General features: G+C 56.9%; 2 protein-coding genes across 2 annotated transcripts; one reads left to right on the forward strand and one right to left on the reverse strand.

Annotated features, from left to right (window-relative positions):
- Positions 1 to 152: 152 nt before the first annotated feature.
- Positions 153 to 25,905, forward strand: Bop1 (BOP1 ribosomal biogenesis factor). Its single transcript, XM_048359082.1, has 16 exons — positions 153 to 302; positions 2,155 to 2,334; positions 12,147 to 12,227; positions 23,011 to 23,165; positions 23,245 to 23,362; positions 23,450 to 23,551; positions 23,630 to 23,842; positions 23,920 to 24,081; positions 24,161 to 24,241; positions 24,307 to 24,376; positions 24,456 to 24,588; positions 24,671 to 24,851; positions 24,935 to 25,223; positions 25,313 to 25,397; positions 25,483 to 25,590; positions 25,670 to 25,905. The coding sequence occupies exons 1-16, from the start codon at positions 204 to 206 to the stop codon at positions 25,821 to 25,823; spliced, it is 2,211 nt and encodes a 736-aa protein (XP_048215039.1). The 5' UTR covers positions 153 to 203; the 3' UTR covers positions 25,824 to 25,905.
- On the reverse strand, positions 18,427 to 21,844 carry Scx (scleraxis bHLH transcription factor). Its single transcript, XM_048359091.1, has 2 exons — positions 20,934 to 21,844; positions 18,427 to 20,072 (listed from the first exon to the last, which is right to left on the reverse strand). The coding sequence occupies exons 1-2, from the start codon at positions 21,510 to 21,512 to the stop codon at positions 20,034 to 20,036; spliced, it is 618 nt and encodes a 205-aa protein (XP_048215048.1). The 5' UTR covers positions 21,513 to 21,844; the 3' UTR covers positions 18,427 to 20,033.
- Positions 25,906 to 25,982: the final 77 nt, after the last annotated feature.

Genomic DNA, 25,982 nt, shown 5'->3' on the forward strand with positions numbered 1-25,982 from the left:
CGCCTCGCCCGCGCGCGCGCCGGAGCCACGACCCGCCCCGCCCCCGGCGCGGGCCCCGCCCGCGCGCCGCCCCGGGAGGCGCACGCGCGGAATGGGCCCCCGGCCGCCCACCAATCCGGGCCGGGCTGGGAGGGCCCGGGCCGGCGCACGCGGCGCGCTCGCTGCCGGAAGCGACGGTCGGTGTGGAGCCGGCGCGGCGCGGCATGGCGGGGCCGCGGGGAGCGGAGCGCTCGGCTTCCGAGGCGCAGCCCAGGAAGAGGCGTCCAGAGCCCGAGCCCGAGCGTGAGCCGCCACCGGAGGAGGTGACCGCGGGGTGGCAGGGCGGTTCCGCGGCGGCCGGGAGCGCACGTGGCGGGCGTCGGGGCCGGCGAGCCGGGGAGGCCGGGCCGCCTGTCACCGGGCGCGCGCCTGCGCACCGCCCGGGGAGCCCCGAGCGGCAGGTCCTGCCGGGGTGCCCCGGCGGGACCCTCGGCCGACCCGGCCTGCGGCGGGGAGCTGTTCTCGGGCCCGAGCCCCGTTCCGGAGGGGAAGACGGGAGGATGTGAGGGGACCGCCCTCGCGGCTGCCGGTGAACGTGGCCCCCGAGTGTCCGGCCGGGAAGGGGCTGGGTGTTCGCCTTCGCCGTCCGCGCTGTCACTTGGTGGGGCCGGCGCCCGCGGCCTCGTGGTGGCAGCCTCACGCCCTGGCTCTCCCCGGCCTCGCAGCTAGGCGGTCGGGCTTGGCTGTGGGGCGCCGCACGCCTTGGGCGGTAGAAGGCAGGCCTCTCCGCTGACTCCCCTCGGCCGGGTCTTCCAAGCTGTGCGGGTTTTGTTTGTTTTAACGTACGTGAGCCGCTTCCTGCAGGCTGGCGGGTCTGGAGCTAGGAGGCAGCTCCGAGTACCGGGCCCTTGGCTTGCTGTCTCAACGTATATGCCTAATCGAATGTTGGATACAGGTGATGAGTGTGAGTCACTTACGGAAACTAAGTTGAGTTCTGTGAAACAGTTGGCAATCAGGATGTATAACTAGATGAGAGTTGTAAGCTGTTAGAAAAAATAGTGACATCAAGAATTCCGCACTCCCCTGGGAGCGTGACCTGCCCATTCTACCTCCTATGTTCCATGGTGTTCCACCAAAATGGACCAGCAGTGGGCAGATGCTCTACCTGAAAGTGCAGGGCAGGGGAAACTTGGCTGAGGGATGGTTTGTGTTTTTTTTTTTTTTTTTTTTTTTGCCAGTCCTGGAGCTTGGACTCAGGGCCTGAGCACTGTCCCTGGCTTCTTTTTGTTTAAGACCAGCACTCTACCACTTGAGATACATCGCCACTTGCGGCGATTTCTGTTTATGTGGTGCTGAGGAATCACACCCAGGGCTTTGTGCATGCTAGGCAAGCACTCTACCATTAAGCTACATTCCCAGTCCCCAGGTAGGAAATTTTTTGAGACTCTGGTCTCCAATTAACCATCAAAAAGCTGGAAGTGGGACTGTGGCTTAAGTAATAGAGTATTATCCTTGGGCAATAGTATCCAGGTTCTGAGTTCAAGCCCTAGCAGCAGTGCTCCTGTGCGCATCGCCGCCCCCCCCCCCCCGAGTTTATGTGTCTACCGTACGTGTATGTTTTATAGAATTAGGTATGAAATGTTAACCAGTCATCTGGACTCTTATAGAGAAAGTTGTGTTTCTGCTCCAAGAAGAGAGCAAATGGGATTAGCTTGATATAAATAAAGTTCACATTGCTTCCATTACTCTTTTCCAACCTACCTATCAATGATGGGCCCCAGTGATACTGGTCCTCTTTGGCCTCTAGCCCCATCATCCTGGCCTTCCAGCTCTGGGAACCTTGAGTGCCAGGGTAGGATGTGAAGTGTGTCAAGTGAGGAGAGTTGATTTTGGTGATACAGTGGGAACTGGGCTCTGAAAAGGAGTTGTGTCCTTGAAAAGCCCCTTCCTCATGTGACACTGGGTATTGAGGTATATGTTCTGAGGATTGCAGTCAAGCTGTCAGAGTAGGAGGAAGATGAGGAAGGCCCAGGTTGGGCAGATGGTTTCAGTGGAGGTAGAGGCTTCTAACTAGAGGTTGGCTGTACAGAGTGCCTGGCCACCTGCCCCCTGTGTAGCCTGGTACCTGCTGGACAGCCTGCAGGTAGCCGTTATTAATGTCAGGTTTCTTTGCAGTCCCCCCTCCTGTGTGACTCTGCTCCCAGCCATCGTGATGGAAGTGATTCTGGCCTCTCTGACAGTGAAGAGAGTGTGTTCTCAGGCCTAGAAGATTCCAGCAGCGACAGTAGTGAGGACAACAGTGAAGAGGAAGATGGAGCCAGCCACAGAGGGATGGAAGAGACCTCTGGGGAGCAGGTACAGTTGGGTAGATGAGAGTGGCAGCGAAAGGAAATACCTGCCAGGCTGTGGGCTTTCTAAGGGCTATATTGTGTTCTCCATTGTTTCTTCAGTACATCTAATATACTAGACCTAGCCTCTCCCTGATGATGAGGTCTCTCTCTCTCTCACTCTCTCTCTCGCTCTCTCACTCTCGCTCTTTTTTTCTACCTTTTGGTTCATTTTTTTTTAATTCAGATTTTTTAAAATTATTATAGTTGTAGGAAGGGTTTACAAATCCATGATGGAGGTTATGAGTACAGTGTTTCTTGGTCACTGTCACCTCTTTTTTTGTTTTCCCCCTTCCATCCCTACCCTCAAGTTATATAACATTGCTGCTCCCTAGGAGGAAACGATATGTTAACTATGTTGGCCATGGTTTGTAGGATTATGGTAACTACCTTACTGAAAGTTTTTTTCTTTTTCTTTTTTGGTGCCAGTCCTGGGGCTTGAACTCTTCTGCTCAAGGCTACTCTGTCCTACCACTTTGGCCATAGTGCCACTTTTGGCTTTTTTCATGATTGAGAATAAGAGTCTCATGTACTTTCCTGTCCAGGTTGGCTTTGAACCACAATCCTCAGATCTCAGCCTCCTGAGTAGCTTGGATTATAGGTGTGAGGCTAAACATTCCTTGAAAAAGACTTAGATATCGGATCAGAAGTATTCTATGAAGTATTCTAAGAAGTTCCAATTTAGTGTTCTTGCTCTGAGTTCACAAGCATATATAGTTTATTGTACATCTTTTTGGTCCTGTTTCCCATTTTAGAATGAAAGTTTCCTTCTTACTACATGTCTTTGAAGTGATATGTACATGTACCTCAGGTACAAGAGGTGTTCGGTTGAGTCTGGTAGAAGAAAGATATATGTTTTCTTGGGCCTGGGTTCCCCCTGGGCATCCCTTGTGTTCCAGACTCTGCTTAGTACTCTGTGAGTGTGTGTGTGTGTGTGTGTGTGTGTGTGTGTGTGTGTGTGTGTGTCCCTGTCCCTTCTGGCTCTCTGCTTAGGTTCCTATGACTGGACATTACTGGGTCCATTCTAAATGTAGCCCCGATCTGTCTGGAAGGATGCCTTTGCCCCAGGCATGCTGTTAGCAGCTACAGATTGGGGAGCCTTTCAGGGCTCTGGGTTACCAGGCTCAGAGAAAGGGGGTTGATAGAAGACAAGTCCCAGTTAAACCTCCACCCCTGAGGCTGTTGCCTAGCCTTGTGACCTGCTCTGCTAGCTGCTTATGTCTCAACTTGTTGGCCAGTACTGCCTCCTGAATATTATTGGCCTCTCATGAACCTGATCTGACATCCTGTGTGTGCCCCACACCAGGCTGTGTCTTCTATCCCTGAAGAAGTGTATGCCTGTGGCCTACCAGATTGTGTTGAGGCCTTCAGGTCTGCCACACAACAGCCGGCTGCCATGTCATACTCCATCTGCTCTACACTTGTTCCCTCTGAGTTTGGGTCCTTAACCCAAGAATCCATTCCATTGAGCAGCTCCTAGAATTTGTGTTCCCTACACATTGCAGGGACTGACGGCTTCTCCATCTCAGCTCTTTAATTGAAACCAAGGGTCTTGCAGTACCTTGTCATGGCCACATCTACCTGTGTGGGCTTGTAAATTGGCTATGTTGTGAGTCTCTAAGTGAGCAGTGTCTTCTTGGCACCCACTACAGAATGTGACTACTTTTCTGAGATAGATTAAACAGCCTAACTGCCTTGTCCTTGTCTAGGGCTTTCCCCTGACACCTAGTTTGCTGCCTGATCACGGCAGCACCTTTACTTCTTCCTGTGGTCTTGTCCATGGTGAATTTGCCCAGTAGTAAATGTCCTTATTTAGGTCAGGAGATAGCCATGTTTCTATTAGGAAAACTGGACTCATCCTTGTGAGTTTGGTCTGAGTTACTAGACCAGGAATCCTTTGCTGTTTGTCTGTGTCAGTTATCTATCACTTTTAACAGGTTACTCCAAACCTTAGTTTCATTCAGCAGCAAGTCTTTGCTGGGTGCTTCATCTGTAATCCTAGCTACTCAAAGTATTATGATCTAAGGATTACAATTCAAAGCCAGACCAGGCAGTAAAATCCATGAGACTCTTTATTTATCTTTAATTAACCACTAAAAAGCTGGAAGTGGAGCTGTGGCTCAAGTAGTAGAGTGCTAGCCTTGAGCAAAAACAGCTCAGGGACAGGTGCCCAGGCTCTGAGTTCAAACCCTAGGATTGGCACAAGAAAACAAATCTTTACTACCTCACTGTTAGGAGGAGTCTGGCATCCTGGTGCCTTAGGAGATGTTATCAGGGTACAGTTGGGGTAAGCACTCACCTGGCTGTTGGCAGGAGGACTTGGATGAGGATCAGCAGGGTATGTGGGGACTGAGAAGTGGGTAGAAATGAGAAGTGGAACATGGGCTTCCAAAATTGGGGGAGTCATGGGCATGTCCTTATGTGTGTGTGTGAGGGGGCGCTTCTGTGCACATGACATCCTCCTCTGCCTTTTTGCTTACTGTCCTAGATCTAGCCTGTTAATAGGTTTATAGCTGTGGGCGGCCCGCTACCTATAAGCTTTAAGCAGTTTTGTTATTTATTTATTTATTTTTGCCAGTCCCGGGGCTTGAACTCAAGGCCTGGGTACCGTCCCTGAACTACTTTTCTTCAAGGCTAGCACTACTTGAGCCACAGCCCCACTTCTGGCTTTTTCTGTTTATGTGATACTGAGGAATCAAACCCAGGGCTCCATGTATACTAGGCAAGCACTCTACTACTAAGCCACATTCCCAACCCTGTTATTTATGTGTGGTTTTGGTGATTGCTTATTTTGTTTTTTGTTGGTCATGGGTCTTAAACTCTGCCGTGGTGCTGTACCTGAGCTCTTTTTGCTCAAGGCTAGCACTTTACCACTTTGAGCCACAGCACTATTTCTGGTTTTTGAGTGGATAATTGGAGATAAGAGTCTCAGAGGACTTTTCTGCCTGGGCTGGCTTTGAATCGCAGTCCTCAGATCTTAGCCTCCTGAATAGTTAGGATTATAGGTGTGAGCCACCAGTGCCTGGTCTTATGTGTGGTTTTGGGAGTGGACAGACTTTTCCTTACCTACTGGAGAAGGTGAATATGTTGTGCTGCTCACTGTAAGGTGACCTACTCACTGTGTTGACTTGCTACTATGTTCTTTAGAGAACCATTTTCCTTTGCAGTGGCTAGATACCCCAGATGGTACCCAACCCACCCTTGCCTCAACCTCTCAAGTGCTCTATAATCTACTCACAAACTTGGGTGAGGTTTTTGTTGTTGTTGTTATTGTTGTTCCTATACCTTTGTGCTAAGTCCCAGTTTCTGTTTGTTCATATTTCTGCCTGCATGCCATATTGAAGAATGAAAGAAAAAGCCTACAATAATCATGATGTATAAAGCCAGTTTCCTTGATTAATAGAGAAGAGTTATGTCTGTGCTTGGAGTTTAATTCCATCTCTGGCTAGAGGGCCTCATTGGGGTCTCATTAGAGCTCTGGGGGTTTCTAGAGTTGGGGGTTTCTAGAAGGTGGTGTAATGGCCTTGGGAGTCCTGGACTTCACAGATGTGGTGTTTTTTTTTGTTGTGCTAGTCCTGGGACTTGAACTCAGGGCCTGGGCACTGTCCCTGAGCTTCTTTTGCTCAAGGCTAGCCCTCTTCTACTTGATCCCCAACACCACTTCCAGCTTTTTCTGTGTATGTGATACTGAGGATTGAACTGAGGGCTTCATGCATGCTAGGCAAGCACTCCACCACTGAGCCACATCCCTGGCCTCTGAGGTGTTTTTATGAGTTCCTGAAGTGGAATGTGATGTGGCAGCTGCTACTTGTGAGGGGCCTGCAGAGGGGTACCCAAGGATTCTCCCAGCTAGCGGTAGAGCCTACTTTGGGTAGGAAGTGTCTAGGCATGTGAGACACTATGAGGCTCAGTGCCTGGGTTGGATGGGTGTCCCCTTGCCCCTGGTAGTTTTCTCATCTTGACTTCTTTCTTGGTCTACAGTCAGCTTCTCAGCCCCTGAGATAGGCAGCACCTATTCCTCCATCCCCCAGCGCTGCAGTGTCAGCCATTGCACAGAGGTCAGTGTTCAGGCAGGACACAGGGCCATTCATGTCCCTAACTTCGAGTATCTCTTCGGTGAGTAGGGATGGGTGTCCCATAGGGTTCTGGTATCTCTGCTCAGGGAGGATGGTCACTAGGTCCTCCTATTCTGTGTTCTGTTGTTTGTGTGAAGTTCTAGGTGAGAACAGCCATACTTTTTCAACATGTGTCACATCACAACCCTGGGGTGAGTGACCCCGCACACTGGGTAAAGCTGTGTGGCCTTCCTTCTTTGTATGAGGGGCCGGTTTTGCATGACTGTCTCTTGAGGGTGGTAAGGCAGGCAAACCTTCACTCAAGATGAGAGGGACGAAAAGATTCATAGCCATGGCTTTGTTATTGGTGCTGATACTGCAGCTTAAACTCAATGCTTCTCAACTCTTGCTTGTTTTTTTTTTAAATTTATTATTATTGTAGAGGTGATATACAGAGGGGTTATAGTTATACTAGTCAGGTAATAAGTACATTTCTTTTTCTTCTTCTTCTTTTTTCTTTTATCAGTTGTGGGGCTTGAACTCTGGGCCTGGGCACTGCCCCTGAACTCTTCAGCTCAAGGCTAGTGCTCTACTACTTGAACCACAGCACCACTTTAGTTTTCTGGTGGTTAACTGGATATGAGTCTCACAGACTTTCCTGCCCAGGCTGGCTTTGAACCACGATCCTCCGATCTCAGCCTCCTGAGTAGGATTACAGGCGTGAGCTACTGGCTCTTGGCACGAGTACATTTCTTTTTGAACTATGTCTTCCCTTCCCTCACTCTCTCCCAGTTTTTCCCTCCTGTTCCCATTCACAAGATGTATAGTTCATTTTCCGCATAGTGTCTAGTTAGCACTACTGTTGTATTTGTTCACCCTTTGTTCCACCTCTTCTGTGTCCCTCCTTCCCTCCCAAAGACAAACTAACAAGATAAAAGGAAAATATAACTGAAACAGCAACAACAAAACAAAATCTCATTTCCTTTTCTTGGAGTTCATTTCGTAAAATGTTATTTATTTATTTTGCTGGTCCTGGGGCTCAAACTCTGGCCTTGGGCAATCCCTGAGCTCCTTTTTGCTCAAGGCTAGCACTCTACTACTTGAGCCACAGTGCCAGTTCAGGAGTTTTCAGTGATTAATTGGAAATAAAGAGCTTAACACAGAGGCTGGGAATGTGGTTTAGTGTAGAGTGCTTGCCTAGCATGCGTGAAGTCCTGGGTTCGATTCCTCAGTACTACAAAAAGAGAAAAAGCCAGAAGTGGAACTGTGGCTCAAGTGGTAGAGTGCTAACCTTGAGCAAAAAGAAGTCAGGGACAGTGCCCAGGCCCTGACTCAAGCCTCAGGACTGGCAAAACAAAAACAAAAGTTTCACTGACTTCCCTGCCCAGGGAACCATGATCCTCATATCTTAGCCTCCTGAATAGTTAGGATTATAGGCGTGAGCCACCAGTGCCTGGCCCATGTTGTTAAGCTTTTGAGGGTTTCTTCTGGGGAGGATTCATTTTTTGAGCTCCAAGTATGTTTTAGATATATGAGGTATGACATAGGAGATCTGGTGCAGAACTGGTGAAAATCTTCTAATCTGTGGGCTTTCTATGTATCTCATTAGCTATGTCCTTTGCTGTATAGAAGCTCTTCAATTTGATTCTGTGTCTTTGATTTGTGTGATTCTGGATCTTTAGGAAGTTTTGCCCTGTATCTAGGAGCCCTAGTGTTTCCTCTCCTTCCTGTAATATTTTCACGGTATCTGGCCTTACATTGAGGTCTTTGATCCATTTTGAATTGCTTGGGTTTTTTTCATTTAAGGATGGCTCTCTACCACTTGAGCTATACTTCTAACTCCACTTACAGCTTTTTGGAGATAAAGGTCTCAGACATTTCTGCCTGGGCTGATTTTGAATCGTGATCCTAAGACCTGAGCCTCCTAAGTTCTAGGATTTCAGGAGTGAACCATCAGTGATTTTCTCACAGCCATGTTTTAAAACGTCTGTTGTTACATTCCCTAACATGCAAGTACTGTCTTGACCTCTTAGAACTTTGTGCCATGCAGTATTAGCTCTGGGCCAGCCCTAGGCTTACCTCGGGCTTGGTATGATTGGGGGACCTTGGGCCACACAGAACCCCCATTCGGGACAGGGAGGCAGAGTTGTAGGGCAACTACTGACCTGGTGTTGGTGAGAGGGCCACTCATGTGTAGGTCCCTCCTGGGAATCCTTGAGTGCATTTCTTTTTCCCTGAGAAACAAGGGCCTATTTTTCATCTTGTGTTGTCTCTGGCCAGTTTATTCCCTGCTGACCACCTGTTACCTGGGTTTTTTTAGTTATCACTCTTTCCTGTTGGATGGCCACATGCAGGGCCTCTTAGGGTCTGTCCCTCTGTGTCTTGCTCTCCGTGGCTGACGTGGGCAGTGCTCTGGGAGTCTGTGACTGTGCCTGTCAGGGCCTGTGTTATGGGTTTAGGTTCCTCTAGTCTCCTTGGTGCAGAGTGTGCTGTGTTGGGCATGGTACTGGGGATGGTCAGGTGGTGCTGATGTTGGGTAAGGGGAAGTTCTGTTGCTGCTACAAGTTTGTTTATTTGGATGCCATTCCAGACTGGGGGATTCCCTACTCTGGTCCTTGCAGTACATTCTGGCTAGGGATATGTTATTTCTCCTAAGGCTTAGTGTCCATGCAGATCCAGGCATAAGCAGCACACCTTCTGGGGTTCTTACATAGACACCTGCTTCTCCTTCATCTCTGGTTCTTTATCAGCACATTATGGGTGCCTCCTTCAGGCCTGCTGTCTGAAACCTAGTAAGTAGCCCAGTCTTCCCTGCCCTTCCTTGACACTGGGCATAGTTCCATCTGCCTTGTCTTCCTGTAGGCCCCTATCTCCATCCATGATGTGCATACCATGCTACCTCTTGGGGTTCTGGGCTTTAAAAAGAAATCATTTTTCAACCTGATATGGTTTAAGGCTGTCTCTGTTCCACTTCTAGAAGCGCCTGGGTGGGTTGCTGGCCTGAAACCTGAGCCCCCTCAGCTGAGCCGTCAACCACATAACTGCACATCTCTTTAATGCTCCCTTCAGGCTGGCTGAGGGACCTCGATCAGGCTTTGCATGTGGCCTCTTCAGGGTTGGCTTCAGGACAGAGGTGACAGTTTTCAGTGGCACTTACAGCTGTTGTTTACTGGCTACATCTATTTGGGCAGACCCTATCTCCTTTCTGCACCAGAGAGCAAGAAGCACACTTGTCCCTGCTGCTGAGGATCTGGTCCCAGAGGAGAAAGCAGTTTTCTTTGATCAGGTCATGCACCTGCATCCATTGCCTGTGTTTTAGTGGACTTGTTATTAGTGTCTAGTTTAAAAAGTAGCATTTAGTACCTAACTGGAGAGCATTTGCCTCTAAACTTTCTTTGAATGGGTGAGCTAGGCATGGTGGCATAGGCTTGGAATCTCAATACTGTGGAGGTAGAGGCAGGAAGATTGCTTAGGATCAGATTGGGCTACCTAGCAAGACCTTGTGGATGCCTCCTCCAGGCCTGCTGTGTCTGGACCTGGTCTCAAACAAAAACAAAACAAAAAAAAATGCTGAGTGTTGCTAGATATGCCAGCTACTCCCTGTCTAAGCACAGAGACACCTCCCCACAGACAGCTGGACCCTGAGTTTGGTGTCAGTACTGCCCTCTGGTGGACACTGCCTATATCAGTTGAGAACCGTTATGATGTTGCAGTTTGGAATCTGGGGTGGTGGAAAGCACATTTATAAGGGAAACTCCAAACTCTGCCTGTGGAGAGGAAACCCTGCTAGGGAACCCTGTCTCCTTGTTAAGGATCTACCAGTGTCTGACCCCCCGGTGTCTAGTCTACACTGCTATCCTGATAGCTCAGCTCTGCCCAGCACTGGAACTGTGGGAGTGTACAGAATGACAAGCCCCTGTCCTCTTTTTATTTTCATATTTGTTTTTTTTCTCTGTGCCAGTGCTTGAACTCAGAGCCTTATGCTCTTGCTTAGCTTTTTAGCTCAAAGCTAGCATTCTGCCACTTGAGTCACACCTCTACTTCTGGCTTTTTTCTTGTTAATTGGAGGTAAGAGTCTCAGGGATTTTTCTACCTGGGCTAGCTTCAATCTGGGATCCTTAGATCTCAGCCTCTTGACCGGTTAACCTTATAGGTGTGCATCACCAGTGCCCATCAGGCTTGTCATCTTCTGCAGGTCTCTGCGCATGACCTGTGTGTACTGGATAACTTATGGGCACAGTGCCTGGTGAAAACAGGGGCCTCTGGGCCCCAGGAAGAGGTCTGGGCACTTAGGAGTACTGTCTAAGGTCAGACTGAGTGCAGCCATAGCCCTGACTAACTGGGGCTTGGTGTCACACTGCACTGTCCTGGACATTCCGCTGGCCAGCTGAGGCAAGCATGCTTCCTAGTTGCTGCTACTGGTGTAGGGGCTGTCCTAAGCTGGTGTCTGGGGGTAAAAGGGGGGTGGGGGAACGTTCCCTGGCCAGGGCAGGAACTCCAGACTCACCCATTGTGTACCCCCTGCCAGGCTGTGCTGACCCACTTTCAACAAGCAGCGGGGGAGCTAGGGATGGGAAGATGTGGAAACTGAATCCTACCTTGTTTCTGGCCTGGAGAAAAACTTAGTCTCCTATCCCTCTTTATATTGAAGGAAAAAACAGGCGAGAGGAAGAGTGGGCCTTTGGCTCCTGCCTGGGCAGGAGGGAGTAGGGCTTCAGGCGGGGGCGCCCGCGCACTGGGGTTCCTGCTCCAAGCACTTTATTGCCCCCAGGGGTGAGAGGTGGGCCTGTTTTTCCCATCAGCCCTGGTTGCACCAGTAAATCCGATCTGGTCAGAGCATCCGCCTCCCCAGTCAGGGAGAATCTGTTTTCCAGGTTGGTGTGTAAGTCCTTGGTGGCGCCCACTCTGACCCAGTGGACAGGGTTGGCCTAGGGTCATGGCTAAAAGTGGTAGGGAGGGTGCCAGGAGTAGGGTGGTAGCCATGCTGGGCAGAGGGGAGAACTCCTATGAATTCTGTGGGTTCATGGCATATCAGTAGGCACTTGTCCAGCAGGCTGAAGGGGATTCTTTGTGACTAAAGGCTGCCTGGGGAAAAATTTTACTCTAAAGGGTATGCTGGCTATGGCCCCTATGACAGGGCCTCCCTGGGACTTGCCCCAGTAGTAGTGCTGCCCCCTGTGTTGTTCTTTCACTCACCCCTTGCCCTTGTCCCAGGCCCTAGCTCTGCCTCCTGCTGGATCTGGGCTAGTAGGTCCAGTCATAGGGCCTTAGACCAGGGGCGCTGCCACTGGTATTGGAGTTAGCAGTGTGGAGGCAATGACAGTAGGAGTCTTGAACTTCAACAGGACTTGATCACAAACTGCTCTGGATGCTCTTCTTTCCAGTCTGGTACCAGGTATTGGCCTCTCCCCTGGCCGCCAGAGGGCAGAGGCTGTACCAGCCCATGAGGGAGAAGCCCAAGGCAGGGCCTATGGTGCTGGGTACAATAGCTGAGGCCCTTCAGGGGTTTGCGCAGGGCTGGTCTCTGGGTTAGGCTGAAGCCTGGGGCTGGAGAGGAGCTGCTCAGTCACGGGATGAGTCTTATGTGGGTTTGGGGCCTAAGTGTTGGGGAAGCAGATCTCCTCAAGCAGTCCACCAGGACTGAGGGCTGGGCTATGTGTTAGGTCAGCCTGATGTCCCAGGATGTCATGTGCCCCCGAGTTAACTCATTTTTCTTTGTCTGCAGGCTGGCAGCCCTTGCCAGAGGACAGAGGTGGTGACCTCACCGAAGGCGGATGAATACCTAGAAGACAGCTCTGATGAGGAGGTGAGGCACGGGCTCCATTTTCTGCCATGCAGGGTGGGAGGTCCTCCTGGCTGGGGCCAGGTGGTCCTTAAGCTGCCCCGGGTAGGTGCTTAGCCTATGGTCGGGGCTGCCCTGGGATGTTTTGGAGTGTCCTGTAGTCATGCTGTGCTGTCTTGGGTCGAGAGAGCCAGGGCCTTGTGAAGCCGCTGGCCCACTGGACTGAGTGGGCGTCCTGGCTCAGGCCTGCCCCATCTGGAAGAGTGATTTTGGGGTCTGAGACACATGACTGTAGCAGCACATGTCTGTCATCTATGATGTCGGGTGGGAGGATGTGGCTCTGCAGCCTCTTGCTTTGTTCTATGGACAGGTGTCTGTGGCCTTATAGGCTTCTTGGGGTATAATGCTCCTCCGGTCCCTGTTGGGGTGCTGGGCTCACGGGCTGTGAGCACACCCAGGCTTCTGATATGTGGAAGGGCCACAGGCATGGGTGTGGGCTGCAGCCTCATCTGCCTCAGGCAGGAGTGGGTATCTCTTAGCTGCCTTTGCCCGTTCCTTTCTCTGGTGTCCCCCAGGTAGTGGCTCGCATGGCTTGGCTCACCTTGTGATCGAGTTCCAGGAGCACTTAGAAGGGACAGGACCCTTGATTGTTTCAAGGAATCTGTGATGTGAAGAAGAAGGTGTGTGGGGCTGGGGTTAGTTGGGTCCTCCAGAGAGTGGAGGCAGGGAGAGACTCTGGTGGGCTGTGCTTAGGAGACTAAAGCCGGGAGGGGCTGGAAGCCCTGAACACATGGGCAGTATGGCGGGTAGCAGTCCCCCTCCTTGGTGACGCCCTGCCCCATGGCAGGGCGGTGGCCACTGCGAGCCTCTCCAGGCTGTGGGGACCTTGTGCGGCTTCTACAGGGATCGTCTTTTGCCTGCTTGTCGGGGTCTGATGAGAAGGCTGGGGAAGACAGGCACCCCCTCCCCGCTGGGCTTCCTCCCCACCTTCGAGCTCTCTTGGCAGTGTCTGCAGGAGCTTTGGCCGCCAGCCCGATCCAGTCTCTGCTGCGCGTTCAGAGAACAGAGACAAAACAAAATAAATTGGTTTCCTGGCCGGAGCAGCGGGCGCAGTGGCGAGGGGGGCTGCACAGCGCTGCTCCCTGCCTGTCTCCCCTCCCCCCCCAGGGGCTCTGGCTGTCGGCAGCCACATCCTGTCGGCTACTTTTTTATATTTGGTATTTTGAGAAATCGATGATGATTGTAAATGTAGCGCGGGGCTGGGGGATGGGCATTGCCGAGCTGGTTGGAGCCTTAGGCAGGGCCTGCCTGATTCTGCTTGCCCACAGGGAGGTGTGCCCCAGCTCTCCTGTCCCGTGCCCAAGGAGAGATTTAGGCAGCCCCTACTGTGCTGCGAGGAAACAGGGAGTGTGGGGGCTGCTTCCTCCCTCCTGTGATGACTATTGCATGTGTCAGACTGAGTGACAGCCCCAGAGCTGAGATGCCCCTCTGCCTGAACTTGTGCCAGCACAGCCGGCCAGTGGCTCGAGGGGGCGGCAGAGCTCAGCTTTCAGGAGGCAGGGCAGGCCAGCCTGGATAGATGCATCCCTTCAGGGGAGTCTGTGTGGGGGGCCTCCCCATCCTCAGAGCAGAGTGGCTATGATGGAGAGGACAGGTTAAGGGAGGAGAGCCCGTCCACCTGGGACTGCCTGCTGCAGTTCTGATGAAGAGGCCGGGGCGGGGGGGTGGTGGTGCCCACTCTGTGGCTGTGCCCTAGTTTGGCACTTTGAGGGCTATTAGCTGCTGTGGAGTCCACCCTGGCTGAGATGGCCAGTAGGATGGCCCCTTCTGTCCATGTCCTTGGTAGTAGCCATTGATGCCAGAATCCCAGGGTTTTCTTGGCCAGGTAGAAGGTCCAGAACTGGCCAGGTGGGCTGTGCCAATCGCTAGACCTCTAGAGAGCTCTGTGGGTGGGGTCTGTGGCCTGGGAGCAGGGACCTTAGCTGTACCTGAGAGGGATGGAAGCAAGGCTGTGTTTGGGAGGCCAGTCTGGCCATCAGCTGTTGGGGGTGGCTGCTGGCCACCCTTCCCACTTCTTCCCTGCTTGCTTTCCCGGGTCTGGTAGGGAGGGCTGGGAGACTTTGGGCCCTCCACTGAGGGCTGCCAAGCTCTGCTTTGGGGATCCCTTGATGCCCTGGGGACACTGGCTTTCTTAACCTGAGAATCTCTTGATTGAGCACTAGTTCCTGATTGTATTCACTTGGCATTCTCATTCACTTCCTTCAGGTCTTAGCCAGGCAGCCTTGTGTGGGCTGAGCGGGGTGGGGGTGGAGCGGCCCCCCCTCTCCCCCAGTGAGTTGCTGGCTGCTGTGAAGGGAAAGGCCCTGGAGGAGCTGCTGTTCTGCGGCTGTCCCGCCTCCACACAGCTACCTCACCCCTCCCCACAGCACCCGGGCTTCATAGACGTGATCTCATCCAGCCTTTGGGACCCCCGGGAGGGGGAAGTGGGCTGGGGTAGAGGGGCGGGTAAGTGGCTGATGTCTGTCCTCTTCTGTGTCACGCAACTGGGAGAAACTGAGGCCTACCGCCTGCCCTGCCCCTTGCTTGACCAGCAGACCCCTGCCTCTGACTCAGAAGTATGGCCAGCGTGAGGGACTCAGGGGAGAACTTGAGAGGACTTGCCCCTGTTGCTGAGCATGGGGTCTGTGACCATCTCCCGTGAGACCTCTGGCTGGGCCAGGTCAGGGGGATGGGTTGCGGCCTTGGCTGGCTCCCCAGCAACTCTTGCCCTGCCTGGGCTGTAACTCAGATCCCGCAGGGACACAGCCCAGCCCGTTTGCATCCAGAACCTGCTATCCCCTCTGCTCTCTCGCCAAACGCCGTTAATGGCTTCTCCCAGCTACTGAACCGGCAGCTGCCTCCAGTGCTGGCGGCCTTCTGCTCCTCTGGGGCCACCCCCTCCCGCCTGCGTCCCAGCCTCCTCCCGCCCGTGCACTCACTCGCTCGCTCGGTACTTGCTTGTCTGTGTTGCTGGCAGGGGAGCCCTGGGCTCAGGTTTCCAGCAGGAGCGTGCAGAGCCCTCCCTGGTCTGTTTGTTGAAGGCACCAGGGCCTGCAGGCTGCCCTGGCAACCATCCACCAGAGGCCAGCCTGCGTGCCTGCCTCAGAACGGGGCTGCTCTTGAGACACAGACCAGCCCTTCTGGACTGCTCTCATCCTGCTGTGCTGGTGGGCCCTGGCCAGGCCTGCCAGGCAGGGCATGGGTGGACACGTGTGTTTGCGACCACCGTGTGTACCTCTCGGCCAGGGAGGCTCTCCCCCAAGCACCATCCCCGCCTGTGGTGGTTCCCCTGAGCCACTCTGTCTGGTGTCTTAGTTGACAGAGAGGAGGGTGGTTGGGGTATATGGAGGAAGCCAGCTGCCCCTCACAGGGTACTGGCTCTTTACAGCATCATGGGTGTGGCTGGCAGGGGAGGCGGGCCTTTTCACATCTGTGTCCTCTCTCTTGCAGTTGGGTGGTACAGGCCATGCCTGGTTTGGGCCTGTGGGGTGAGGCAGGGGTGGCATTTAGAGTGAGGAGTGCTGGGTGTTCAAGATGGTCCTTCATAAGGCTGGCCCTGGGGAGACAGGGCTGACTTCCTGGGGATAGGAGCCACAGTTGCGGGCTCCAGGTATGTGGACGGTGCTCAGAGCGGGAAAAGTCCTCTAGAGGGGGGTTTTGGAGGTGTCTGGAGCTGGGAACTAGTAAGGGGCCTGAGCGCACAGAGAGCTGTGGGCCCCTCCCAACTTGAAATAGCAGCTATTTCTGAATAGTGGGCCTCAGAACAGGCCCTGTGCCCTCAGCGCGTGTACTCGGGCCAACTGAGTCATGCCCTAGACATTTGTGGGAGCTTCTGTCATTCCCTGCTTACAAGATGCTGGAAGTAGGGACACCCTGCAGAAGCATCCACTCCCAGGAGAGGGCTAGACACACTGGTCCCGGGCAGCCTCCTGGATAAGGGGGCCCCTCTACCTGCACTGGAGACTCTGCGGGGAGTGGCTCACTGTCCCTTATCTGTGATGGTACTGGCCGCAGCCTAGTCAAGGGGCCCCTATGCACCTGATGGCTTAGGAGTGGGCTCAGCCAGTCCCTCAAGGACAGACCAGCTGGTGGCAGGAGGGACGGAGAAGTGAGGGTGTCTGGGTGGAAACTGGGGTAGCCCGATAAGAAGGTGGGAAATAGCGCCTCCCTGGCCCCTAATCCCTGCCAGGTCTCTTGGGCTGGAAGACACTGCTTTCCTGTCTGTCACAAAAGGCCTCTGCCTTGCTACACCACATCTACTTCAGGTGAGCCCACGGCAGCTGCTGGGCCTGAGCACTTTGACAGAGATAAGACACCCCAGAAGGGGGAGGCAGCAGCACAGGAAGGCCACGAGCTCGGAGACAGGAGGGCGTTTGGTGCCGGGGGAGCTGAGCAGCACTGAACACTACCCGCATTGTAATCGGAGAGGGGCCAGGGAAGAGAGACGGAGCGAGGCAGCTGACCCCACGCTCCCGGGGGACAGGTGGGAGAGGCGGAACGAGGAGAGAGTGAAGGATTCCAGAGGTGGGCCGGCTTCCTCTCTCGCAGACAGACACGGGAGGGAGGTGGGCAGCGGGCCAGCACCGTACCTGCAGTTCCAATCTGTGGTCCTGACAGCTGCAGCCACTTTGGGGAGGGGGAGGGGAGGGGGCTCATCGAGAGCGGAAAAGTCCCAGCCGACACATCAGCCGCTGCCGTGTCCGGTGCAAAGGGGAGGGGGTGCCCGGCCTCATCCACATGCTTGTCTTTGGGGCTGGGTGGCCCCCCCAGAGAAGTACTTGGGTCTGTCTGCCCTCAGTCAACCTGGTCTGGGGTCTCAGTGTTAGGCCTGACCCAAAGGGGTCACATGTGTTTCCTGGCAGCCTGCAGGTGCTGAACAGGGTGGGGGTGGCTAGCCTGGGGCGCAGGCAGCCTGGTGGTGATGAATCATGTGGTGCCGCCAGCCGCTGGTTCCCCAGCCTGGGGACAGGGAGCTGACAGCTGAGGCTGAGCCGAGTGTTTCCAGCCCAGCTCAGCTCACAGGGGTGGCTGCTGGCCCAGGGTACAGGCCGGAGGAGGAGGAGGAGGAGGAGGAGGAGGAGGAGGAGGAGGAGGAGGAGGAGGGAGGCCTTCCTTCCTAGCTGTCTCTGTGGGGCACATGCAGAGGGAACCGTGGGTCTCTGTCTCACAGCTCCTCAGCATGATGGAAGGTGAGGCAGGGCTCTGGGAAGGAAGCCAGGGGCCATAGTGGGCAGGTAGCACCTGCCACCCCTTTAGCCATCGGCTAGCTGCGTTGACTTGTGTGGGGCCACAGGCTGGGGCGGCCCACGCCACCCCCGGTCTGGTTTCTGGTTTGAATCTGGAGCAGTGGAGGGTAACTGAGTGTTCCTCCCGCCCCTCCCCTCCCCCTGCTGGCTGTCGGGCCAGGCCCTCAGCCCTGCTACCGGTGCAGCTTGGGGAGCGGCTGGGCTGCCTGCCCAGGTCTGAAGCTGGCCAAGCTGCAGCCTCTTCAGAGTCAGGCCCTGCAGTTGAAGCCTTGGCCGGGCGCGTGCCGTACCCTGAGCATCTGGGCCCCTGGGGAGCCTTCTAGCCCCGCAGCCTCCATTTCTGTCCCTGTCTCCTTTTGTTTGGCTCTGTTTGACACCACAACCTCCAGCTCTTGTTCGGCGGACTCTAGCCTCTTGCTCAGCCTCCAGCCACTGCTCCTGGGCTTCCCTGTCCTCTCACACTCGACCCCTTCCTCTCAGCTGGCCCTCCCTTGCACTGGGCCCTAGACCAGGTGCTGCCCACTAGTGCTGGCAAGACCCCATCACTCTGGCTCCTGTTTAGCTTCATGATGTCTCCCATGGCTGGCAGCTTGTGTGTGCTGAGAGGGTGGGGTCTCTTTCCACATGACTTGTTCCTCTGGTTCATCCTGACCCTGGTGGGGCCATTCTGACCGCTGAGGTGGGTGTCCACTGCTTGCTGCCCCTCCTCAGGTTTGTGTGGGAGGCTTTCACCCCTGCTAGGGGCCCCGTCCTGGACAGGCGAGGCCTGAGTGGCAGGAGGCCCCGGGTGCTCTTCACTGAAGGACACTAGCTGGCCAGTGGAGGGAGCTGGCTCGAGGACGGGTTGGGGGCCCGCTGCCTCCTTGCCCAGGGTGGGCCCCTCCTTGCCCCTTGCCAGATTACCTCCTGCCCCCCAGGCCCTGCTTCACATATGTCAAAGAAACCTTGCTGCCTGGATGAGGTGCTGCACAGAGAATGCAGAGGGGCAGGGCGCTTCCTCAGCTCTAGTCATAGCCCCAGGTCCAGGCTTCCTGGGCAGCAGGGGCCTCTAGCAACTGGATGTGCCCCCCCACCCCCGCCAGCTGTGGTCTCCTGCAGGATTAAGGGGAGGAAATTTGGGGTTGGGTTTCTCTCTGAACGAAACCTGCCGCTGTGACTTTTTATCCTGTTATATTTCTATCAGATTGGACACAGCCCTCCCTCCTCCTACCACCGCCCCCCCCCCCCCCAGCCTTAATGGCTCTGGCTTTGAGAATTTCCTCCACAATTACACCACTGCTTCCTGCATTGTGGTCCCCTGGAGCCCATCCGTGCGGAGGAGGGGCAGCTTTGTCCCTGCCGCGTGAGGATGCCCACATATTTCTCAGCACCTGGTCTCCCCATGGGGTAGGGGCCATGTCAGTGCTGGTGCTGAAGGCTAGGAGGGCTGAGGGGTCTGGGGAGGGGCCTGGGCCTTGCCAGCCACGCACCACCTGGTGTTCCCAGCCATTCCCCAGTCACCACCCAACCGGAAGTCAGGCTCCTGGCTGCCTGGGTCAGTGGGGGAGGTGATCCGCACAGAGTGCCTGGCCTTTCTTCTGTAGTGTGCCCACAGAGCTCCAGCACCAAACTAATTGTCACCTGCAGGATTTTAATGGCTGGCCAGCTGTGCACAGCACCTGGTTGGGGTCCTAAACCGGCCTCCTTAGGGGCCAGTGAGGTGTTCAAGGGATTTGGGTGGGACAGAGAAGTAGATGGCCAGGAGTCTTTCCATTGTGCTGTTGGGATAGGGCGAGATGTGGCCTCTACAGGTTGTAGAGGCAGGCAGCAGGTCCCACCGCCACCTGGGTCCTGTCCTCAGCCCCAGCCTCAGTTCCAGTTTGGTAACCGACCCTGCTGGGCAGCACTGCTACCTGACTAACCTACTGTGTTCGCTTAGAACCAGCACACGGGGGGCCTAGGCCTGGCACAGTGCAGGCCCCTGTGTCCTACTCACTGTCCAGGTGCCTCAGGGATGAGAATGCTCAGCTTCCTCTTTCTTCCTTGCCTTCCTTTGATCCCACCACATTGTGCCTCTCCACCCTACAGGTCCCCAGCAGGAGACCTTGGGTATTTAGGCCTGCCTCCCTCTACCCCTGGAAGGGAGACGCATTCTCTGAGAGCTGGATGCCCTTGGTAGGGACAGCTGGGGTTCCAGAGGTGAGAGTGCAGGCTCGGCTGGGAGTAGATCCTTCCGGAGGACAGTCTTCCTCTGCATTTGGAAGATATTGTTTCATTTTTAATTATTACAAAACTTCCAGACTTTATATTATCATATCGAGAGATGCAAGAGGCCAGCAGTTGGCCCAGGTAGAGAGCCAGCATGGAAAGTTCCAGTGGGTCTGGACAAGTGCTGGGCTACTCAGAGTCAAGTCCCCACCCATCTGTCCATCTGTCCATTGGCCCCGTTCGCAGCCAGTATGGGGCTGGCCAACATGCGCTTGGGGGTCCTGTGCCCAGGTCAGGTCTGAGGTGGGCTCTCTGGACCCCTGGGGGAGTCCACCTCTTGTTGCAGTGGGGCATCCTCCTAGCTTCGAATCGCGGTCTTTCTGTCTCGGTCTTTGCTCTGCAGAACATAAGGAAGGGTATCAGGGCCTAGGCAGAGGCCCAGCAGCCCCGCCATGGCCCAGCCTCCCTGGCTTCCTGCTGGGCACTGTCTCAGGTGGCGGCTTCCAGGGCACCCCTTCTCAAGCTCCTAGCTCCCCCCAAGCACTTTGGGGAGGGGAGTACACTGCCATACAGCCAAAACTGTAAAATTAAATTTCCCAGATGTTCAGGCCCCAGGAGTTTGTGCATGCTGTCTGGAGAGGAAATGGGGATTGGGAAAAGCCGTTGTATTTTCTCCCCGTTCACCCGGCTTTTCCGGTGCCACCAAGCACTGCCCAAGCTGTAAATCATGACTGGCCAGGGACTCCCGCAGCCCAGCCTTCTCCCGAAGGCTGCACATCTCCTGCCAGCCACAGGCAGGCCAGGGGAGGCGGAGCAGGTGCCCACAGCCTTGGTGTGGAGGAGGCACGTGGGATCTTTGGGGACTGCCTCACTGCCACCCTTAGGCCCCTTTGCTCGGGAGCAGGTGGGTGGCTTGCGCCACGTGTGTTACTTCCTGAACTCACTTTGTTTCCAGAAAGTGAGTATTGGAGCTGCCTTGCTGTCGCCCATCAGCCTGGGCCAGCTCGAAGCCGCCCTGCCCTCCCCCAGACCCCAGCTCCTGAGCGGCCTCCTCTTAAGCCCAGCCCTACTTCTTGATCCCATATGTCCAAAAGAAGGCACAGCCCTGCCTCCCAAGAGCAAGCCAGTGCTCCAGCCCGCGGCCCAGCCTGGGTGGCAGGTGGCCGCCTGCGCCTAGCTGGGGAGGGTTGGCCCTCTGCCTGGGAAGAAGGGGCTGAGAGGATAGCCGGGGGCCCCGGGAGTGCCCAGCCCCGCTCACCAACTTTCTCTGGTTGCTGAGGCAGAAGGTGCAGATCTGTTTGGGCTGGGCGTTCTCGCTGCTGTCGCGGGCCAGCGGCGGCAGGGGCGGCGGCGGGGGGCTGCCGGGGCGCGCGGCGTGGAAGAAGGCGGGTCCCGAGTGGCACGGTTGCCCGTCGCCGCAGGCCTCGCCCACCAGCAGCACGTTGCCCAGGTGCGAGATGTAGCTGGAAGCCAGGCGCAGCGTCTCGATCTTGGAGAGCTTTCTGTCGGCGGGCTCCGTGGGGATGAGCGTGCGCAGAGCCGTGAAGGCCGTGTTCACGCTGTTGGTGCGGTCCCGCTCGCGCGCGTTCGCGGTGTGCCGCTGCCGGGGCTCGCGGCCCGCCCTCCCCCCGGGCCCGGGCCCCGCGGCTGCCCCGGCCCGGCGGCCGCCCGCCCGCCGCCGGGCGCCCTGGAGGCCGCAGCGCGCCGCGTGCACCCGGCAGGGCTTCTCGTCGGACCCTGAGCTCTCGCTGCCGCGGTCCTCGTCCTCCGACAGTGGGCTCACCTCGGGGTACAGGTAGCGGCCCGGCGGCGCCGAGCGCAGCATGGCGAAGGACATGGGCCGGGGCCGGGGCCGGGGCGCGGCGTCAGCTCCGCCGGGCGCCGCTCATGCCGCCCCCCGCGGTCACCGGCCACCAGGCCGGGGCAGGCGCGGGTCTCGGCTGCGCCCCGCGGTGGCGGCTGCCGGGCGCCGCGCAGCACATGTGCGTCCAGGCTGGAGCGGGACGCGAGCAGCGCCTTTATAGCGGCGGCCCCTCCCCCGTGGCTCGGCGGCCGCCGCCGCCTCCCCGCCCGGCCCCCGCGTGCTCCTCCAGCAGGGCCGGCGCCTTCCCCTGGCTGTGCCCAGGGGTCCAGAGCATCCTCTGGCTTGGGGATGCGGGGCAAATGGGAGTCCCCAGAGCAAGGCGCCGGCCCCTCCACCTCCCCAGGGTGGAGGAGGCTGGAGCAAATCTGCCTGAAGGCTTTCCCCCTTCAGCTGGACACTGTCGTGCCCCTGCTAGCTGGTGCTTAGCCGCACCCTGTCTGTTCTTCCTGGAGCGCTTGGGTCTTGGCCACAGCCTGTAGATTTGTGTGTGTGTGTGTGGGGGTGGCACAGCGTTTCTGTCCTGCACCTGCCCCCCTCCCCGCCCCCCTCCAGGTTAGGCAGCAACCATGGTCTTCCAAGACCTTCTCCCTCTATCCCAGCTCCCTTCTGCTCCCCTGCTTCAGGAAGACTCCCCCCCCCCCCCCCGTTTCTCTCGCTCCCTGGACTTCCTCAAGACGAGGACACACCTGGATAAAATTTAGGGGTGGCTAAAGGGAGGACGCTGGAATCACCTTCCCTGGAGAGAAGGAAAGACAAGGGCCGCTGGAGGGTCTGAGATGGGCAGGTGCAGGGGTCCTGTCCAGCTCCGCCGCAGAGGGGCTGCAGGACTCAGCTGTGCCAAGTCCTGCCTGCCCCCTCCTGTGGCTACTGTTGCAGGAAGCGGCTGCCTGGGCAGCCGTCCCTGGGCTGGGAGGAGTGAGGGTGGTGGCTGGCAGGGGCTGAAACCAGGAATGTGTGTCCCGGAATGTGGCTGCTTTGCCTACTGCTCAGGGAGGGAGAAGACCAGTCGGGGCCCCGAGGGGAACCTCTGCCACCTGTGGGGCCGAATGCAGATGCATCCCCCCGAAGAGGTGGGATGGGGTCTTCTTGGGTCCCTGCTTTTGTAGTTGCCCACTTCTAAGGTCCCTGCCAGGGGAGGGAGCCCATGAGCGATGAGGTCATCTATGTCTGTGGCTGCCCAGAGCCCTAGCCAAGGAATCCAACAAGGGGGGAGGCCAGGGTTGGCATCACTTCAGTGGAAAATGTGAAGGTAAAGCTCCGGCGCCTCCGAGGGCCTGGGGTGGAGGCTGGGGGGGGGGGATGGTGCTGGTTGGCTTGCCACGTCAGACCCTAGGGCCAGAGTAAGGGCACATGTCAAGTGACCCCTAGGCCCTTGAGGCTGGTCCTTCACCCTCTCTCATGGGCCCCTTGGGTGGCTTTCAGGTGGGCGGGCTTGGTGGGGACAGGTGCTGACATGGTGGCCCTGCCGCAGGACATCCGGAACACAGTGGGCAACGTCCCCCTGGCCTGGTATGATGACTTCCCACATGTGGGCTATGACCTGGATGGTAAGCGCATCTACAAGCCCCTCCGGACCCGAGATGAACTGGACCAGTTCCTGGACAAGATGGATGATCCAGACTTCTGGTGAGTTGACTCTTGCAGCAAGGGCCCCTGGGTCCCAGGGCAAGGCGTGGCTCTGACTGGCCATCCCTCCCTCGCACAGGCGCACTGTGCAGGACCGGATGACGGGGCATGACCTAAGGTTAACTGATGAGCAGGTGGCCCTGGTGCAGCGTCTGCAGAGGGGCCAGTTTGGGGATGCGGACTTCGACCCATATGAGGTAGGAACCTGCACAAGGTAGCTTGGGGATGGTGGCCCTGGGGTTTGAGGCGTGAGTGGGGTCTCAGCTCAATGCTTGTCTCCTCAGCCAGCTGTGGACTTCTTCAGTGGGGACCTCATGATCCACCCAGTGACCAACCGCCCCGCTGACAAGCGAAGCTTCATCCCATCCCTGGTGGAAAAGGAGAAGGTGGTCTGCAGTCCCCGCCCCCCCGTGCCCCCCCGGCTGTGTGTGCAGGCGTCTTGCTGACCTCAGCTGTGTGCGCAGGTGTCTCGCATGGTGCACGCCATCAAGATGGGTTGGATCCAGCCTCGCAGGCCCCGAGACCCCGCCCCCACCTTCTATGACCTGTGGGCCCAGGAGGACCCCAATGCTGTGCTGGGGCGCCACAAGATGCACGTGCCTGCACCCAAGCTGGCCTTGCCTGGCCATGCAGAGTCCTACAACCCACCTCCCGAGTACCTGCCCAGCGAAGAGGAGGTAGGCCCGGTACCAGTCCGTCTGGGCCGTGGTCATGTTCCCCACTCCCTGGCTCACCGGTTGCTTCTCTTCCCCAGCGCTTGGCCTGGGCACAGCAAGAACCTGGTGAGCGCAAGCTCAACTTCCTGCCGCAGAAATTCCCGAGCCTGCGGGCTGTGCCTGCGTATGGCCGCTTCATCCAAGAGCGGTTTGAGCGCTGCCTGGATTTGTACCTATGCCCACGGCAGCGGAAGATGAGGGTATGTAGCTGCAGCTTGCTGGGCGTGGGGGTGGGGACTGGGCGAGGGAACTGGGGAGTGACAGAGCTGCCTGCCCTAGGTCAATGTGGATCCGGAGGACCTCATCCCCAAACTGCCAAGGCCCAGGGACCTGCAGCCTTTCCCTGTGTGCCAAGCACTGGTGAGTGGGGGCCAAGGGGGGCCAAAACACTCCAAGGTCTGTGTCTCACTGCTCCTCCTCTGCAGGTCTACAGGGGGCACAGCGACCTTGTCCGCTGCCTCAGTGTCTCCCCAGGGGGCCAGTGGCTGATTTCAGGTGGGCCTGGGCTGGGGGCCGTCCTGAGCTGGAGCTGGGTGGGAGGAGCAGGTGCTGAGGCCGTCTTTGCCCTATCCAGGATCAGACGATGGGTCGCTGCGGCTCTGGGAGGTGGCCACCGCCCGCTGCATGAGGGTGCTGCCCGTGGGGGGCGTGGTGAGGAGTGTTGCTTGGAACCCCAACCCCACCATTTGCTTGGTGGCTGCAGCTATGTGAGTGTGCCAGCCCACCCCACGTCAGGCGGCTGGTTGGGTGGGCACTGTGCTTAGGGCCGCCTCTGGCTGTGGCCCACAGGGACGAGGCGGTGCTGCTGATAAACCCCGCCCTGGGGGACCGGCTGCTGCAGAGCAGCACAGACCAGCTGCTGGGTGCCTTCACCCCGCCCGAGGAGCCAGCCCTGCAGGCTGCCTGCTGGCAGGAGGCCTCAGAGGAAGAGTCGCAGTGGGGCCTGCGCCTTCGCATTTGCCACAGCAAGGTAAAGGGGAGGGAGGGAGTGGGGGGGGGCAGTGTGCACGCAGCGCAGCCCAGCCCAGCCCGTCAGCCGGCCCTGTTCTGTAGCCAGTGACACAGGTAACCTGGCATGGGCGAGGAGACTACTTGGCTGTGGTGCTAGCCAGCCCAGGCCATACCCAGGTGCTGATCCACCAGCTGAGCCGGCGGCGCAGCCAGAGCCCCTTCCGCCGCAGCCATGGCCAGGTACAGCGTGTGGCTTTCCACCCCACCCGGCCCTTCCTGCTGGTGGCCTCTCAGCGCAGCGTCCGCATTTACCACCTGCTGCGCCAGGAGCTCACCAAGAAGCTGATGCCCAACTGCAAGTGGGTGTCCAGCCTGGCTGTGCACCCGGCAGGTGAGGGGGTGGTGCGTCACCGTGTGGGGGAGGGGGGAGGGAGGGTGTCCTGCAGGTCAGGTGAGGACGCCCACCTGCCCCTGGCACAGGTGACAACATCATCTGTGGCAGCTATGACAGCAAGCTGGTATGGTTCGACCTGGATCTCTCCACAAAGCCGTATAAAGTGCTAAGGTGAGGTTGGGGTTAGGGTGTTGGGGGGTGGCCAGCGGGCCCTCTCTCCAACCCTGAGCGCACTCTGAATCCAGTCCTCCCTTAGGCACCACAAGAAGGCACTGCGGGCTGTGGCCTTCCACCCTCGGTACCCCCTCTTTGCCTCTGGCTCAGATGACGGCAGCGTCATTGTCTGCCATGGCATGGTGTACAAGTGAGTGCTGAGCCCTGGCTGGCCCTCTCTGTGGACCGTTCCACAATCCACGGTGCCCTAAGCCTCCTGTCTTCCACAGCGATCTGCTGCAGAATCCGTTGCTGGTGCCGGTCAAGGTGCTCAAGGGGCACACACTGACTCGAGACCTGGGCGTCCTGGATGTCACCTTCCACCCCACACAGCCATGGGTCTTCTCCTCGGGAGCGGACGGTACCATCCGCCTCTTCACCTAGGCTGTTGCCCTGCTGCCGGGCGTCCTGGGCTGGGACAGGCGCGGGTGTGCTCAGGGTTCTTCAATAGATGCCTTTCTCCCTACGGCTTCTGCTGTCTTGGATGGGGTGCCCAGCAGCCACTCAACCACAGCGCCAACTCTTCACCTCACCAAGTTTTCC

Source organism: Perognathus longimembris, chromosome 12 (assembly GCF_023159225.1).
Source record: "Perognathus longimembris pacificus isolate PPM17 chromosome 12, ASM2315922v1, whole genome shotgun sequence".
NCBI lineage: Eukaryota > Metazoa > Chordata > Mammalia > Rodentia > Heteromyidae > Perognathus > Perognathus longimembris.

Bases quoted from the DNA above. Each gene is read 5' to 3' on its own strand.
- Scx (XM_048359091.1), bottom strand. From the start codon at position 21,512: ATGTCCTTCGCCATGCTGCGCTCGGCGCCGCCGGGCCGCTACCTGTAC. The intron at 20,073-20,933 runs GTGAGCGGGGCT...TATGTTCTGCAG, and splicing joins TCAGCAACCAGAGAAAGTTG to AGCAAAGACCGAGACAGAAA.
- Bop1 (XM_048359082.1), top strand. From the start codon at position 204: ATGGCGGGGCCGCGGGGAGCGGAGCGCTCGGCTTCCGAGGCGCAGCCC. The intron at 24,589-24,670 runs GTGAGTGTGCCA...TGTGGCCCACAG, and splicing joins TGCTTGGTGGCTGCAGCTAT to GGACGAGGCGGTGCTGCTGA. The intron at 24,852-24,934 runs GTAAAGGGGAGG...CCTGTTCTGTAG, and splicing joins TTCGCATTTGCCACAGCAAG to CCAGTGACACAGGTAACCTG.